This window comes from Fundulus heteroclitus, chromosome 5 (genome assembly GCF_011125445.2).
Source record: "Fundulus heteroclitus isolate FHET01 chromosome 5, MU-UCD_Fhet_4.1, whole genome shotgun sequence".
NCBI classification, from domain to species: domain Eukaryota; kingdom Metazoa; phylum Chordata; class Actinopteri; order Cyprinodontiformes; family Fundulidae; genus Fundulus; species Fundulus heteroclitus.
The window spans coordinates 40,058,918-40,076,507 of record NC_046365.1 but is presented as its reverse complement, the minus strand read 5'-3'; the positions used below and the strand labels follow the sequence as shown (position 1 = coordinate 40,076,507).

Here is a 17,590-nt window from a genome sequence, read left to right as displayed (position 1 = left end):
TATTGTGTTTTTGCTGTGAAGCAGTGTGTGACTTTTATTTGGAGAGAGCTAAATTTATTAGCAATATTTTCTACAAGTCATCATAGCAGAGATAGAAATAGATTTGTGTATTTTTAAGTGATGGGGACAAGTTGCTTGTTAGTTTTTTTGCCTGAGATTTGGAAGTGTGGATTGTGATATAGACCGCAACATTTGTATTTTCTTTCTATCTAAAAATTCTGAGTTGAAGTATTTAATGGTGGGCAACTTACAACCTGAATTTTCACGTTTCTTTTTTCATTTTTTATCTGACATCGATTGTAGGCCAAAAGTTGAAATGCAATGGAAAGAGATGATGCAAGGCAAGTTTATTTGTATAGCACATTTCAGTATAAGGGCATTGCAAAGTGCTTTACATGATTAAAACATAGGAAAAATAAAAACAGAATAAAAGCAAAAAAAAAAAAAAAACACTGTAGGAATAAAATGTAGGAAAATTAAAACAAAATTAAAGATTGGAAATAGAAACTAAAAGCAAATATTACTGATTTTAAAAACAGTTGGACTGCAAAGTTTAACTAATTATTTTTCATTAAACCAGTTTAACTAGAACAGCCGAAGGCAATCCTAAACAAATGTGTTTTTAATCTTGATTTAAAGGAACTCAGGCTTTCAGCACCTTTACAGTTTTATGGGAGTTTGTTCCAGATCAGTGGAGCATAGGAACTAAATGCTGCTTCTCCATGTATTTAGGTGCTTAGCCATTCAGGGATTTATAGACTAACAGAAGTATTTTAAAGTCTATTCTCTGAGATCCAGGGAGCCATGGAAGGACTTCAGAACTGGGTCCATGTCTCTACATTCTTAGTCTTAGTGAGGACGCGGGCAGCAGCGTTCTGGATCAGCTGCAGCTGTCTGATCCACTTTTTAATTCAGTTCAATTCAATTTTATTTATATAGTGCCAATTCATGAAACATGTCGTCTGAAGGGTCTTTACAAAGTCAGATTCCATCAGATCCTCCAGGTTGGTCAGAAAGTTTCCTCTCTAAGGAAACCCAGCAGGTTGCATCAAGTCTCTCCAAGCAGCATTCACTCCTCCTGAAAGAGCGTAGAGCCACAGTGGACAGTCGTCTGCATTGTTGATGGCTTTGCAGCAATCCCTCATACTGAGCATGCATGAATTCTACCAAAGATAAACGCATGGATTAGCTTTTCCAATTCCTTTAGACATCAGTCCTTTAATCCTGGAAATGTTCTTCAGGTGCTAGAAGGTCCACTTTGTAATTGTCTTTAGATGGAGGTTCAGGTCTGAGTTCATCACTACTCACAGATTTTCGCTCTGATCTGTGTTTTCCAGCTGTAGTAAATTGAAGATGTGTGCTAACTCTTGATCGATCCTCCTTTATAATTATTTCAGTTTTGCTTTTATTCAGCTGAAGAAACTTATGGCACATCCATGTATTGATGTGTTCTATGCATCTAGCCAATGCTCTAATAGGTTTATGGTCACCTGGTGACATTATAACATAGAGCCCTGTGTCATCCGCACAGTTATGAAAACTGATCTTGTTGTTTGTTATAATCTGAGCTAAGTGGAGCATGTAGCTATAGATGTAAAGATGTATGTTCATATTAAAAGATGTACAAAATAAATAAAAACAACAATTTGTGTTTTATTTTTCCTTTTTATAAACAAAGCAAATAAAAGTCAAGTAAAGCAGTGATCAAAGTTGCCACTGCATAAAATACCAGGAAACAACACATAATGACTTTTCAATCATTTAAAATCATTGTTTAATAACAATTGTAATAAATCTGACTTTCATCAGACCAACAGGCGCTTTATATCGAATGCAAAGAAGGAAACAGCAACACAAGAGTCTACTGAGGATGAAGCGCTAGACCAGGCCATGTGGACGATCCATGCTCCATGTCTGTCCACCTTTGCTCTGTTCATCTGTTTAAACAGGCATGAGTGCAATTAACCAGCAACCTCAGCTGAAACTCACCTAAAAGAAATGGCTTCAGCATCTCAGGAAAAGCCCCACATTTGTTCAGAGTCAAGTCTCAGAAAGCTAAAAGAAACCTTCACTGCACTTCCCCTCACATAAATATATTTGTGTTTATCAAAGCAGTGATCATTTCCTCTTAACTCGCGGAATTAAATACAGGCGATGGCTGTAAACTGTTGCCTTATTTATTTTTAAGTACATTCTTTCCTATGTTTATGGTTAGTGTAATATTTAATACATCGGCATTATTCAGTACATTTTTACACTCAAATATTTATAAATTACACAGAGTTGCAACTCCAAGTCTTGTCCGACAACAAAAATGAAAGCCAATGGCTTCAGAGACATGGAGAAGATTTGAATACAGTTTTAAGTACCACCTCCGCCCAGCTTTCAGTCTTTCAAGCCGGCGTACGTGACGGAGGAAGCTTGGCTTCAAACGAGCCCATGGTGTTGAGAGCTGCATGGATGCGGAAGTGCAGTCTGGACTCCATGCTGTAGTCTCTGTAATTCGTCCTGCAAACAAGATCACCTGTTGTCACCCGTTTGTCTTTTAGCTGTGACTTGCACCAACAGGTCATTAAGTTTGTGCCTTTTAGTTTGAGCTTATTAACATCTCTGATAGGTTATTACTTTAAGCCTAGGGTCAGCTTCCCTAAAAGAAAGATCTGAAAACACTTACTTTGCATTTTCGATGACCATGATGGCCGCATTGATGTCACCTCTCAGCTTGTGCAGTAAACCCAGCTCGTACATGGTAAATGGCACCAGGTAGGTCTCATGCTTTATGTCCTTCTCACTGCAGGAAAGATAAAGAAACAACAGAAGGTCTGGTCATTGGCAGCAGCCAGTATCGTAGCCAGATGTTTCAATCAGTTTTGAACTGACAGTTCAGTACGTGTTTACATTTGATGTTTTCTTAATGTTTTTATTCCAAGCAGACAGATTTTCTTGTAATCATTTGACGTGGTGTTGATCAAAGCCTTCTGGAGTCTTTTACCGCCGTAGTGGTGGTGGTCTGTCCGGGTTGTACCCGGAGATACGGACCAGCCCTCCTTTGACCCTGGATGTGTGGATGGATGGATGGATGAACTAATGAATGCTTGAATGGATTAATGGATGCATGAATTGATGTATAGATGGATGGATGGACGGACGGACGGATGGATGGATGCTTGAATGGATGGATGCATAGATAGATAAATGTCCGGACGGATGCATGAATTTATCGATGAACGGATAGAAGGTTGGATGGATGTATGGATGTATGGATGGATAGATGCATGAACTGATGAATGCTTGAAGGGATTAATGGATGCATGAATTGATGTATAGATGGATGGATGGATGGATGGATGGATGGTTGAATGGATGCATTGATAGATAAATGTCCGGATGGATGCATGAATTTATTGATGAACGGATAGAAGGTTGGATGGATGGATGGATCAATGGATGCATGGATGGATGGATAAATGGATGAATGAATAGATGGATGGATGGATGGATGGATGAATGGGTGGATGAATGGATAGATAAATGTCTGGATGGATAAATGGATGAATGAATAGATGGATGGATGGATGCATGCATGGATGGATGGATGGATGGATGGATGGATGGATGGATGGATGGATGGATGGATGGATGGATTGATCGATGCTTGAATGGATGGATGGATGGATGAATGAATGTATGGATGAATGGATGGATGGATGGATGCATGGATGAATGAATGGATGGATGGATGGATGGATGGATGGATGGATGAATGGGTGGATGAATGGATGGATGAATGAATGGATGCATGGATGGATGGATAAATGGATGAATTAATAGATGGATGGATGGATGAATGGGTGGATGGATGGATGGATGGATGGATGGATGAACGGGTGGATGAAGGATGGATGGATGGATGGATGGGTGGATGAATGGATAGATAAATGTCTGTATGGATGGATGGGTGGATGGATGGGTGGATGGGTGGATGAATGGATAAATAAATGTCTGGATGGATGGATGGATGGATGGATGGATGGATGGATGGATGATGATAGACAGATGGATGTCATGGCAACCTGTGAACCCGTTAGTCAAAGAAGAAAACATTCAGGCGTCGGTTGGCTCTGGAGACTCCTGAGAAACCTGACAGTTATTGGAAGCAAGGAGTCAGCTTTGCATTCACAGACGTTATTGAGAAGGACCTTCTGTTGACCTCTAGGAAGTTCAGTCATTCCCTGCTCAGAAAGGAAAAACAGGGACCCCCCATGGAGAGTTTGGTTTGATGGAGGAACTCTAGCCCTGGATTGACGATATTGTCAGGTGGTGGAAGGAGCACCTTTGGGATCTCCTTAATTATACCACCTTGTCCTCTGGGGAGGAGGCAGAGTCTGCTGGAACTTGGGGCAAGGTGAGTCCATCACTGTTGGAGTTGTCACCAACCTCAGGGTCTCATCTTCTGGTGAATGAGGGGCTTCTGTTGGCATTTTCAAGCCATGAAGGAGGAGCTGTTAATTAGAGGGAACAGCTAAGAGTTGGGGTTGATTGCATCTTCAAATGCTACATATCGATTATACCTTGGGCAAAACACTTAACCTCAGGTTTTCTACCAGTCCGTGCTTTGGTATATGAATGCGTGTATTTGAGAACGTGGCTGGGTGAATGTTCCTGTCGTGTAAAAGCTCTTTGAGTGGTCAGTATGACCCCGAGTCCATTTACTGTTTACTGCCCTTCGGTGCGTGCTGGAGCAGATCCTGGCTTAGTGTGAAGCAGCGCAGATCAGAGTTGGCTCCACTCAGTCTGAGGTCATGGTTCTCAGGCTTGAAAAGATGGATTGCCCCTTCTGGGTCAGGAAAAAGTCTCTACCTAAAGTTGGGGAAGTTCGAGTATCTTGGTGTTTAGTTCAAGAGTGATAGTAATACGCAACAGGAGATGGATGGATAGATTAGAGACTCATCTGCGGTGACGCAGGTACTGTTCCAGTCTGTCATGGTAAATAAAGACCTGACCCAAAAAACAAAGCAGTCTGTCTATCATTCAACTCATCTATGGTTATGAAACATATTATGACTGAGTGAATGAGATCCTGTAAACAAGAGGCTGAAATGAGCTTCCTCCGTTGGATGGTTAGATTTACTCTTCGAAATATAGAGAAAACCTGTTGCTCCTTCGCATTGAAAGGTTTTAGTTGACGTGGTTCAGGCATCTCATCAGGATGCTTTCTGGAAACTTTCCTTGGAGGTTTTCTAGGTACACTCACTGGGAGGAGACCCCAAGAGAGACCCAGAACTTCCTGGAGGGACTGGATTACCCTTCAATCTTAGGAAGGCGTTGATTCGTCAGACTGGAGAGTGTTTATCTCCTGCTGGACCTCCTACCACTGCAACCCAAATAGAATAACTGGAAGAAAATGTGTTTTTATGAGTATATGTATGTATTTTACAGATATTTTTGTTAAGCTACTTAAGTGTGACATGTGAATCATTTTAGCATAAAAAGCTCCTAACACTGAGGCACTAATAACCTGATCCTAAATGCTCTTTCTATTAGCTGCAGATGGGGGAAAAAAATCATAATTAACAAAAATAAAGGCTTTAAAATGTAATCAGTCTGTGTTGATCTATGTAATGTGTTTTCCTTAGTTACCTTTTCAATAATATTGTAATTTATTGAATATGACAGTACATTTAAGATATCTTTTATACACTTTCTGCACTTAACTATAATGTTTTGTACAGTTACGTTGAGGTAAAAAGACAAAAGGTATAACCGAGCTTGTAATTTCTACTTGTAGAATAAAGAAATGTTTTTAATTGTCTTAAAATATTTTATGCTTTAATTGGGAATTGTATGTATGGGATTAATAGTCTTGGCATCAGCAATTACCTTAGAGCTGCTTCGCATCAATCTGAGAAGGGTTATACAGCCGTTCACAAAAATATTTACACCCAGCGTTGCATCTATAGACAACAGAGAACTTAGCAAAGAACAGCGGTGTGTCTCAGACACATTTTTAGTGAATTTATGACAAGTGCTGATAGTAACAGAGTTAAGCAGCAGCAAGGTGGTACCAATAGTGCCTAGGTGTCATTTTATGCAGATGACATCCAGACTGATTTACTTCTACAATCCAGTGGAGTCCTGTGTATAGATAATTTGCAGAAATGTTTACAGGATGTTGAAACATGGATGGAGCCGAACTTACACTACTAAATGAAAGTAAAAAGGACTCATTGTGTTTGGGAAAACAGATCTGCTGACAGGATACAGCAGGTCTTTTGACTCCTTGGACTCATCTGATTCTCCTTTTATTAGGAGCCATGGGCTTATTTTTCCAATAACTTCACGTCTTACATACAGGTCAGTGCTGTAGTCCAGTCCAGTTTTTATCCTCTGAGGTTAATCAACAAAGTCAGGCCCTGTCTTCCTCATGATGAAGGTGAAAGAGTAATTTACGGCATAATCTTTTCTAGACTTCATAACTGCTACTCCCTTTATAGCAGGATTGACCAGTCCCCCGTCTCCAAGTGGTCGAAAATTCAGCTGCTGTCTCTTAATGGGGACAAGACGGCGTGAAGGAGCCTTTACAGCTCCTACACTCTGAAAAGGTCTCCCTCTTTCTGTGAGGTCAGCCAGATCTTCTAATTAACTTAAATATTATTTAAAGACTCATATTTTTAACGCTAGTTTTAACTCCAGAGAGCACGACCAGTAGGTCTATATTGTATTTTTATTCAGCTATACAACACTTTGGGTGCCTTATGGTGTGATAAAGCGCTTTACAAATAAAGTTTTGATTTATTGACTGAAGGGTCTTTGTTGGACTACTTTTTTATAGTTCTTACAGACAACCCTTTAGGTCTTTCAATATTTTTATATAATCAAAATGGTCAGATACATGAATGAAGAAAGAAAAACTGTCAAAGTGAGAGCGAAAATGCATCCTGGAGAGAAATTGATCAAGATCATAATAATGCTTGGCGGCTTAAAATGCAAAATGTCATAAAATAATACTGTTTAAAACTTCTCAGGGAACTCAAGATGTCCTGTCAAAATGCACTGAACATAAATAAATGAACACAGATACTGTAAGACAATTGACTAAAACACACAAAACACCACAAATTCAGGTATTTTTAAATTTAATTTTAATAAAATAAAAAGTAGGTGACTTAATTTCTTAGAATGATTGGGGATGCAAGATATATCGGCATTAACATCGGTATCGGCCAAGGTTAGTCATTCATCGGTATCAGTCCGATATTAACAACCAATGTTTATTTCCCTCTAGTTGCCCCCATTGTCTATGTTTAAAGAGGGCGAGGTGAGGGGGGTCGAAGCGGTTATGTTAAAGTGACAGAGATGCATTGTGGGGGTTTTAAATGACGCAGAGATAAAAAAAAGCAACGTGTAAGTCTAGACTATAAATCGCATTCAAAAATTCAGCTAGACTTGTTTTCAGTCGGTAAAACCTTTACAAAATTTAACCATTACACAAATGTAAATGTTTGTGTATTTATACACACACATATCGGTAAATATTTGTTGTTGGACATAACACCAATATTAATATCGGAAAATGATACCGGCCCATATTTTCCTGTTGGTGCATGCCTAATAATGATAACGATATAAACTCACCTGGAAATGACAAAATTGAAACAGATCTCAGCCTGAACCAGGCGTCCCAGCTGCGTTAAACACAGGCCCTTCAACATCTGCACCACGCACAGGTCATCCATGTGGTACTCTGATGGAGCTGCACATCACACAGGCTTTTAGTTAGTTTCACCCAAACGGGTTCATCTTTCAGTTTTACTTCTGCCATCTCACCTGATTCATTCCTGAGCTGCTCCTCTGCTTTCTCCAGAGTCGATAAGATGCTCTCAGTCAGCTCGGGCCTTTTGCCGACTACTGCGAAGCCGTTCCAAACATACATCATTTCCTGTTGAGGATGATTTTGATGAGTATTGTAGAAGATAAAACAAGCTTACAGTTTTTACTTAAAGATTTTTGCACATGTTCTGACCAAAGCAGGGACCACGAGCTTCAGGGGCTTGGGGAAGGAGTATCTCTGGGCCTTCTTTGCAGCAAACTTCTCGGTTGGAATTGATTTTCCTGCTATTCTTAATCTGAGGCCATCCACCTGCCTGCAAACCAAAGTCCATTTAGTTCATTTCAAAATGCACAACAACAGAACGATAAAGGCGAGGCGTCGTTCATTTCATTACCTGAACAGTGCCACTACATTTTCTCCCAGCTTGGTTACGTCTTCCTCTGGAAGCATGCTCAAGATGGCAGCTTTCTGATATACATATGTGGCCTGCGAGACAACAGCAACATTATAACATGCTGGCACAACAAAAAAGGTGGAAAAAGTTCTGGATGATACCTGGGACCACTTGTTCTCCTTGCAGAGCAGGTCGGCGTATCGATACGCCTCGATCCAGTTTTGCTCAAAGGAGTACGCCCACATCAGCTCCCAGTAACACAGGTGGTGAATCTGACGCCACTCTTCCTGGGTCGCTATACACGCCAGGAACTTCTCCTGAGCCTGCAGAGAGAGCAAAAACTCCCTGAATATTAGCTTTCATTTACAGCAACAAGAGTGTTCAATTAGACACTAAACACTTACAAATGTGAAGTTCCCTTTAAGTACAGCTATTCTGGCAGTGTAGAAGAGCATCAGGGCTCCCTGTGGAAAAATGTACCTAAGATTCAGTCCAGTTTCTTGACCAGAATACAAAAATAATTAGTTAATTCAGTCGTGAAAAATCAGAAAGTTTCCATGTCTGTGAATATAATCATGGTAAATACCAAGTATAACTAATATCAAGTGCTGCTTATAAGCTGCAGTCGCCATCAGTACAACCACCTCTATGTAAAACCAAATGTTTGGGCAGAATCTGGAACATACAGGTGTGGATTACCGTAATGCCAAGATGGCAAGACATCAGCACTGCCCTTCGACAGGCAACTGCTGCTGCCCGTCAGTCTGGGAAGGGTTCAACAGTCATATCAAATTTGTTTTAACATCAACATTCTCCTGACAAAAAACGTCTAAAATGCCCTCAGAGTCTGCAAGGAGAACAGTTTAAAAAAGCTGGGAAAGGTTGATGGAAAAAGCCTCTTCTTTCAACAAAGAATATGACAGCATTGCTTAGACTAAGTTGCAGCTGAATAAACCTCAACATTCCTGGAAAAATCTCCTTTGAACAAAATGGAACATAGCAGAGATTTTTGGGTATTCTGAACAACACCATGTTTGGAGGAAGCTAATCACAGATAACAGATACAAACAGCTCACAGCAACTTTAAAAAAACGGTGATGGTTGGGTAATGATTTGGGTTTATTTTGCAGCCAAAGGTCCTGGGAGGCCTCTTTAAAACCTTCTAGAGTTAAATGTAAGCCCTAAATGCTGTCCTGAACACGCTGATCAAAAGGATATCGAACTCTCACACAGTAGCAAATCTACCACCGAATGGCCTTATAAGTGGCCTAGTCAAAGTCCAGACCTCAACCTGTACAACAACCTGTTGTACGACTTTAAAGGAGCTTTGCAGAAACCAGTGTGTTCATCCCTCTCTGAACTGAAGGGATGCTTCAGACGTATAAAGCCAGGAAGAAACTGAAGTTAAAGTGAGTTTACAAAGCGTTGAATCATGGGGTGCACTTAGTTTTCTCCTTGTAAATTAGCGGATGTTGAAACCTTCTTTTTGCCACGACTGTATCTTTGTCAGGAAGATCAGAGGCGCTTACATTCGGGAACTTATCAGCATACGGTTTTAGCAGAGCTTCAGCCTCGGGAAGGTTTCCTTCACCAGTACCTGCGGGAGCATCAGTTTCAGTACACTACCGTCTCCAAGCGTCTGATATTCTGCTTCACGTTGAAAAAGTTATCTCACCAAGTATCACACTCATGTAGAGGTGAAACATGAGCAGCGTCAAGGTGCTGAGGATGGAACGGAGGCTGTTGCTCGCTGCCCCCTCTCTCAGCTGCGACAAACCCAGCTCCTGCAAAGTGGTTTGAATAATACACATTAAAACCCTTTAACGTGGTCACACAGATACTACATCATCACAAAGAGAAGCTGCTGAAGTGCAGAGAGGGACGTCTCCTACCCTGTCTCCAGAGAAGCCCAGAAACTCCATGAGACGGAGGACTCTGGATGGCAGCATGGACAGTATCTGATGATGGACAACACATAAAACTAGGTGGTTACTCTGAATTTACTGCAAGAAAAGCAGCTCGTTATGGAGTGTAGTTTTAACAGTCAGCATCGTATAATCTCAGTTTTGGAGAATCATTTAAAACTTCTCAAGAAAGAGTCAATCTTAAGCTGCGCTAGCACTGTTTAGACAGACATACGTTTCTCATGAGGGAATTAAGGAATTTTGTGGAACGTCAGTTGCTGTCGTTTCAGTCTAGCTTTTGATTTGCTCCTGACTTGAATAGTGCATGTGTGTTGGAAATAAGGATGTGAACTTCAGAGCGTTCAGCTGGGTCAGGATGCGCTCGATGACATTTGCCATGTCGCCGCTGAAAGAATCCGCAAGCAGGTCACGCTATCAGGTTCACCATCAGTTCCAAGCATCTTGAAAACTCCACAAGAAGCCCAGACCCATGCTGTTTAACTCATTGTTATTTTTGCACAAAGTTGTTCATGTTTTTGTATTGCTATGTCTATATATTTTTTTTCTTCCTGCTCTTGGAGAAGGCGGACGCTTTTCTTTCTCCTCTCCTTTCTCCTCTCCCTCCCCCGTATCCGCCTTACTTCTATCAGTCTTTATGGATCTTCTTATCACATTTCTTCCAAATTGTAAATTATTGATCTGGTCAGCTGGATTCTCAAAACAAATAGATCAAATCTTCTCAACGAGAAGACTCGGTGAAGGAGAGCCTCTTTGCCCCCGCGGGACATTTGCAGGATCGTGTGTCTGTCTATTTTGTCGGTCGAGGATGTTGAAAATTCGTACAAAATTGTATTCATGATAACAGGATTTCTGCTTTTTGGAGCTGCCGGTTACCTTGAGTATCCAGAAATTCTGAAAACATCTACAGCTGTTTCAGCGCATATCAAGGCTGCCTGAACTATGTGAGGGTTATTCCGTGCTATTTACATATAACCTGGAACAGACTGCTATTGAACGGCCTGAATATGTTGCATCACTATCAATGACTATGGCTGCGGGTGCTATTTGGCACAGTTCACAGACGTACACTAACACACACATGATTACCCTAAAACACATACACGCACACACACCATCGCCGCTGCGCGTTTCCTTTATTCTGCTGCTTCCTGTTTTAGCTGTAGTGTCAGAAAGGTCAGACCTTAAGTTGTAAATTGAAGGATTTACTTACTTATTTTAATGACAATGAAACAAAAAGAAGTCTACTTAATTGTAGCTCTTAGAAAAGTTTAACAAAAATACTTCAGATCAGAAACCCTCAAGGATTTACCCGGTTTATTTCCTCTTATTATTCAAAACAATGAGTGATGAAACTTGTTCCAGTGAAACTAAAGAAGTCTAGTCAATGATTTACTTAGCTTATTCTTATTGCAATAAAAATTTTATTCTAGTTGTAGCTTTAGAAAAGTTGACAAAACCACTTTAGATCAAAAACCTGCCAAAGAATTTCCCCAGGTTATTTCTTGTTGTTCTTGTTGAAACAATTGAGTACTGTGATTTTATACTTTCTATATGTTTGTTAATGTATGAATAGAAATAATTAAGCTTTGAATGTTAGTGATTAAGCTTGGTCCAGTGAAACTAGTCTGGTCAAGGTCTTACCTAGCTTATTCCTTTGTTAATATAATGTTTTTTTTTTCTTTTTCTATGTGATATTTTCCTCTGTAATGTTTTTCTGTTCATGTACAGCACTTTGAATAATCTTGTTATACATAAATAAACCTGCCTTGCCCATATACCTGTATTCTGATTTTTATTCCCGCTGAAAATCTGCTGTCCTTCTCAGTTATGTCAGCTTCTTGCCAAAGCAAAAACACACTAAATATAGCGTCATAATGTGGCCTTTTTCTGTGGAGATAAGAGTTTATCTGTGAGAGTCAGATTATAAAGAAGTGGTTAGAGGGAGAGAGGAACTCCTGACTGACTCACCGTCTAAATGTGATTAGATTTGGAAGTGTGGGCTTGTCAGGGTGGCTTTGAGTTCAGATGTTTTTGATGTTGGATGTTTGAGTTTTACCTGCTCTGTGGGGCTGTTAGCTTGACTCCACCATTATTGTTTACAGTTAATCATAAGTGAATGTGTGGATCCAAGTTTGCAGCATAATGTGATATTTCCTTGACTTTCATATAAACTTTTCAGGTTGTGGTGGATCTTGTGAGAACAAACCATCTCTTGGTAAAGTAACTCAATGCTGTGTATCATTTATGTTTCTCCCCTGTATATTGTGCTTATTTTCATTGTATATTCCAGCTTCTATCCGTGTCCTCCACAGCTGCACATTTTATGAGCTTTGACCACAGACCTCCATCTCAGCTGGAAAAGACAAATGTTTTCCCCCCACCCCAGTTCTGTCTATTCTCTTGCAATGCTCTTGATCAGTGGTTCTTCAGACTATCTGAAGATTTCTATTACAATTTTGGTAGTTGCTTCTTTCTTTTATCCCTGAACTACAGGAGGTCTTTTCATTTTTTTTCCCATTGACACACAATGATTTGTTTTAATTTCTTCAGCTGATTTTTTTCAGCTCCAAAACTTGTTTAGTCCTTTATCCTTTAATCCAAGGAGTGGACAGATAACAAATGAAAATGCTGCCAGTGTCCAAAGAAAAGCTGTAGAAAACCTTCAAAAAAAACAAACACCTATTGATCAAGATCACCTTGAAAGTGTTGCACCATTCAACAAAATACAAAGATATTAGGAGCAGCTTAAAACAATGAAAAGTTCTGTATGAATTAAATGAAAAAGTTTTGCTTTGTTCACTTCTTACCAGGTTGAATGATCCAATTCCCATGTTGACACCACCTCGAAAATGAATGTGTGTGTTCTTCTCTTTTTCTGCATCTTCTATAGCATTTTCCATGGCCTGACAATTCCTATTTTGGAGACATGATGTATCAGCTTAACAGAACTAAAATAATTATTTAGTTTTTTGTTTTAAGAGTGTATTTTTTTTTTTTTTACTTGTAAATGAGATAACTGTTCCTCATTCCCATCCCTCCTTTGATGAAGCCGATGATGCTTTCATCCAGGAACGTTAGCGCTGCCTTCTGCATCAGGACTTCGGCGTAGCAGAGCTCAGCGTGCATCTCCTCTGTCAATAAGACATGCAAAGAATAAAATAAAAAAGACGTGCACATACCAGCAGAAATACCACAACGTGTCTTTTTGCTGGAAAATGTAAAATTTCCTTTCAGAAATGAACATATTGTATTAATTAATGGGAGAAGTCTGAGGACACAATTGTCCACTCACCTTCTGTCAAAGTGTCAACAGTTTGTCCGTGCCAAAAGTTGGCCAAGCTCTCCATTATTCCCGTTTTCCTCCGAAATCTAAGTTCGGAAATAAGCTGTGTTAAAGCATTGCAAATACTTCATCGTAAAATATTTTAAAATCAACTTTTCAACGGCAGGCGGGTTTTGAAATCAGGTAAAATTAAGTTTCGCTTGAGATTGTGTTGCAAAATATTAATGAGGTAATTATGTCATTCAACTTCAAATGAAAGATATTTAAGATTTAGACTTCTTAAAACTATTTGTGTAACTATTAAGCAGCTTCATTAGTTATTTATAAGTTGATTGTTTTTTACTTGGCTGTAGATCAAGTATTTATCAATAGATTTAATCTAGGATACTGAACATCCTGATTGCATGGCTCACAAACAGCAGACAACCGGATCCTGTGTAATGCCTATCTGCATTAGGTTCTAAAAAAGATGATTTATTTGATCTTTGTGCAAAGAGGGACACAGTAAACTGTGGAGTGTGGTCAAAGCCTTGCTGGGTACACAGGATCATAGCCTCCTGTCACATCTGATTATAACAGCTCTATAATGTTAAAAATCTTCCCAACAAACGGCAGAAATCAGCCCTTTTCCTCAAACATTAGTTTTCCTGGCCTGTTGGACATCCTTTGCAGAGTTGAGAAATTAACTGAAAAGGTTTGAATGATGATGCTGTGCACCTAACATCTCTGTCTTAGGAGACTAAAGACTGGTGACAAAGATGACGACAGAGATGCGGAAGGATTCAAACATACCAGCACGTCAAGCTTTGGCATGACATAAATCCGAGTCAGGACTGAATGATAAGCTGGTTATTTTAGCTAAGACCCATGAAGGCTCTAGCTTAAGATTTAGGCTAAACTTCAAGCTTGTTTAAAACAAACTAACAATAATTGTTCTCCCTGTTAATTTGATTTTTTTGCCCACCTACTTTGAATTATGTTTTCTGAAACTGCATAAAGATGAACTGAATGTCAGGATTAGCACGTAAACCTGGGTTCTCCTCAGATGCTCAGTGCTGATGGAGAATAACAGCGGCGTACTGTTGATATCATTTAATCTGTTAAATCCTAAACATGTAGCTATTCTAATCAGCACGAGAACCTTTATAGTCTGTTAGTGTCAGATCAATATTCTTATTTTATTGTGTTATCTGTACTAATATACTAATAGTTTTTACCAGGTATACCTTTATTAACATGTAATGAATTCATTCTACGATTCAGTCCAGTAATGTGGGAAAATTAGCACATTGTTCAATTCTGTCATCAGTGGAAAAATTAATTTGCTGATGCTTTGTCAAGCCGTACCTCTGGCAGGTGTGCAGAGCTTCCTTCAGGGACGTCATGGCAACGTCCATGTCCTTGGGGTCAAAGGTCATAGCGGCCTGCATCAATAAGATGCTGCTGTAGCCCATAGCATGATACATGCTGTGGCTCCTCCTGAAGGAAAAACAATGCCTCAGTAAAATAAGATCAAACGGCATTTAAAATGAAAGGCAGCGTTCAGTATCTGGATGCAGCCACTGAAGACATTCAGACGGTCAAACATGTAAAAAGATGAAACCGGGTGTTAAAATTGTGCAGTTTTTTTTTTTTTTGGAGGGAGCTTTTACTCAAGGAGGAAATCAGTCAGTTTTTATTCTCATTTGTGTCAAAACCAGGGATTAAATCACATGTTTGGGGATCCAGTACGCAGCTTGTGTTGTGTACTTTGTGGTTAGATAACATTTAGAGATCCCAGCAATGCTTTTGGTTATCACCCTTTAAAAAAGAAAAAAAGGTCTCTCCTCCAATGTGGGTGGACTTTGACTAACATGCAGATTTACACTGATGTGATCAGCTCTTATTGTGTTTGTTGCCCTGCAGCATATGGGCAGTAAAGGGCAGGATAATGCTGAGATTTATCTTCCACCAGAACTCTTAAGACTTTATCCCAACAAATGAGGATTTCTGAGACTGGAAACAGAAGATCTGTAGAGCAGGCAAATTGCAGTCTTCCAGTTAATTGAGAAAACTGATTTAATTGATGGATTCAATGCTGTTCGAAGTATTTCTAAACTGTCCAGCCTTTACGAATGTTTTTCAACCTGTTACTCTAAACTACTGAAAACTCACGGTCAAAAACACATAGGCGATCAAAAATTATCAGCTGGCAAGATTACTGATGTTTTATTTTAAATGTTCTAGATTCCAGCATGAACATCAGCGACTTACCGGGGTTCTAATGCAGCCAAAGCGTCTGCGAACCTGTTGTTCAGAAACAGATGGAGGGCAACGTTACATTCCTCCAGCGCCGTCTCCAAATCCAGCTGAAGTGGCCTAAATTGGAGCGAGATCAAAAATTCACACCAAAGCGTGCTTACAGGAGAACCGGAGTCTCCTGCATGACTCTCACAATTCTGCACACAAGTCTAACGTTGTCTGTCCGTCATTTTGTTTGCTTACTGTTTTTACTAAAAGATCGTAAACTTTCCTTTAGTTTAAATAAAGTCTTAATCAGTAATTCCAGATCAATGATCAGGGCGCTCTTTCACCATTTTCTGTCAAAAAAACATAATTTATTGCCATGTTAACTTCAAACTTGTTGAGAATCACTTAATAGGATCTTGGCTGCAGCTGGGTGATTCCTACAGAGCTGTTAGTTGAAATCTTAGGCTGAGTAGAATTTCTTTCCTAGTCTTGCTTTATTAAATGGCAAAAGCCTGACAAAAGTTTATAAAAGGTTAAGGAGGTTTTATCCGAGGTCGACTGTGAAGTTGTGCAGTTGAAGGCCTAATTTGGTTTAGTCTCAGAGAGAGAAGGCTGAGGAGCAGAGATAGCAGCAGGCAGGATTGATCCAGGTGTTGTGGACTCGTTCCTGAAGGCTGCCTCTAAGTCAGATCTGTGGAAGAAAACAGTTTTTCTCCGACTAGTTTATAACAGAATGCACACTTTCCAGGGACTGTATCGGTTTTCATAACGACTGAATGAATAAAGACCACAGATCTCCTTCATGTTAATTCTGAACAGGGATTTTATTCACATCACCACATGGCCTTTAGCATTACGTATACAAGTGACTGGACATAAAATATAAGAAAGAAGCAGCACTAAGTCTAAATAAAATCTCGAAGAGCTTCAGAAGGCATAAAAATGTAACGATCTGGGAAACTTAGGAAGATAAAATAATAAAAAGTTTGTCAGGTTTAGAACTTTTGCACAGCAGCACTTGGTCAAAGGAATTACTATTTAAATAATTTTTTCTGTATAAGATGCTTGGTGTGACTGTTCACTAAAAGTAATGCATATTTGGAGAACTGTATCTCTACTTACATCTCATCCTCGCTCACATGTTCCCAGTCCACCTAAAAACCCACACAGAGACGCCCAGAGTTCAGAGAATTGGACAAACATATCAAAGCGTGGCTTTTCCATGATGCAAGAGGATACTTTCTGCACATTATGAAACAAGTGTAGAGAAAAATGTCCAGCAGTGAACATAGATATAGAGGGAAGTGTGGAGGATGACATGGGAAAGTTAATCAAAGGATAAAGAGGGGAAGCTGAGGCAGGAGGTAAGCAGGGAGACTGAGAGAGGGAGACTAATTAACACAGAGTACCTGATCTAAGACACAAGGAAACACTTCACTAAGGGGAAAAGAAAAACACTAACCTAAGGGGAATAAACTTGAATACACCAGTAATGAAATAATATCGATATACTTTAGAGACAGTAATAAATATAGAGGAATTAACATGATAAGACATTATGAAACATATTACACACAAACGGTTTTAGTGAAAATAAAACTTAACAGTTATGGGATCTTTGGCACACAAAAAGCAAATTCTGCTGCAAACAATGACAAGTGACTTTGTTAGATCCACCACCCCCCACCCCCATTTTTTACCAGCAACATAATCTGAACATTATCTATAATATTTAATATTATAATATCTATAATAATTATATAACATTTAGGTTAAAAAGGAAAACTCACCTTGTTGAATGCACCATTGTTCATCTCCATTTGAGCTCTGAACCTTAAAGAGATAGAGAGAGAGGGGGCACCAGGGTGGAAGAGAGGTGGATGTCTTTCCCTGCCAAAACTCTGGTGAGAAAGACAAACAAGTTTGTG

The 17,590-nt window shown here is 39.5% G+C and overlaps 1 protein-coding gene across 1 annotated transcript; it reads right to left on the bottom strand.

The window, feature by feature from the left end:
* Window positions 1–1,757: 1,757 nt before the first annotated feature.
* On the bottom strand, window positions 1,758–17,590 carry LOC105930592 (tetratricopeptide repeat protein 39B). Its single transcript, XM_012868870.3, has 18 exons — window positions 17,453–17,590; window positions 16,785–16,816; window positions 15,687–15,791; window positions 14,781–14,912; window positions 13,443–13,519; window positions 13,152–13,281; window positions 12,958–13,063; window positions 10,118–10,183; window positions 9,901–10,009; window positions 9,755–9,822; window positions 8,630–8,689; window positions 8,387–8,548; window positions 8,226–8,317; window positions 8,024–8,144; window positions 7,828–7,939; window positions 7,636–7,753; window positions 2,675–2,791; window positions 1,758–2,508 (listed from the first exon to the last, which is right to left on the bottom strand). The coding sequence occupies exons 1-18, from the start codon at window positions 17,480–17,482 to the stop codon at window positions 2,394–2,396; spliced, it is 1,752 nt and encodes a 583-aa protein (XP_012724324.2). The 5' UTR covers window positions 17,483–17,590; the 3' UTR covers window positions 1,758–2,393.

Coding starts and splice junctions, on each gene's coding strand:
- LOC105930592 (XM_012868870.3), bottom strand. CDS start 17,482: ATGGAGATGAACAATGGTGCATTCAACAAG. Junction 14,913..15,686: donor TTGGCTGCATTAGAACCCCG/GTAAGTCGCTGA, acceptor TTTTTCCTTCAG/GAGGAGCCACAGCATGTATC. Junction 2,509..2,674: donor ATGGTCATCGAAAATGCAAA/GTAAGTGTTTTC, acceptor TCTTGTTTGCAG/GACGAATTACAGAGACTACA.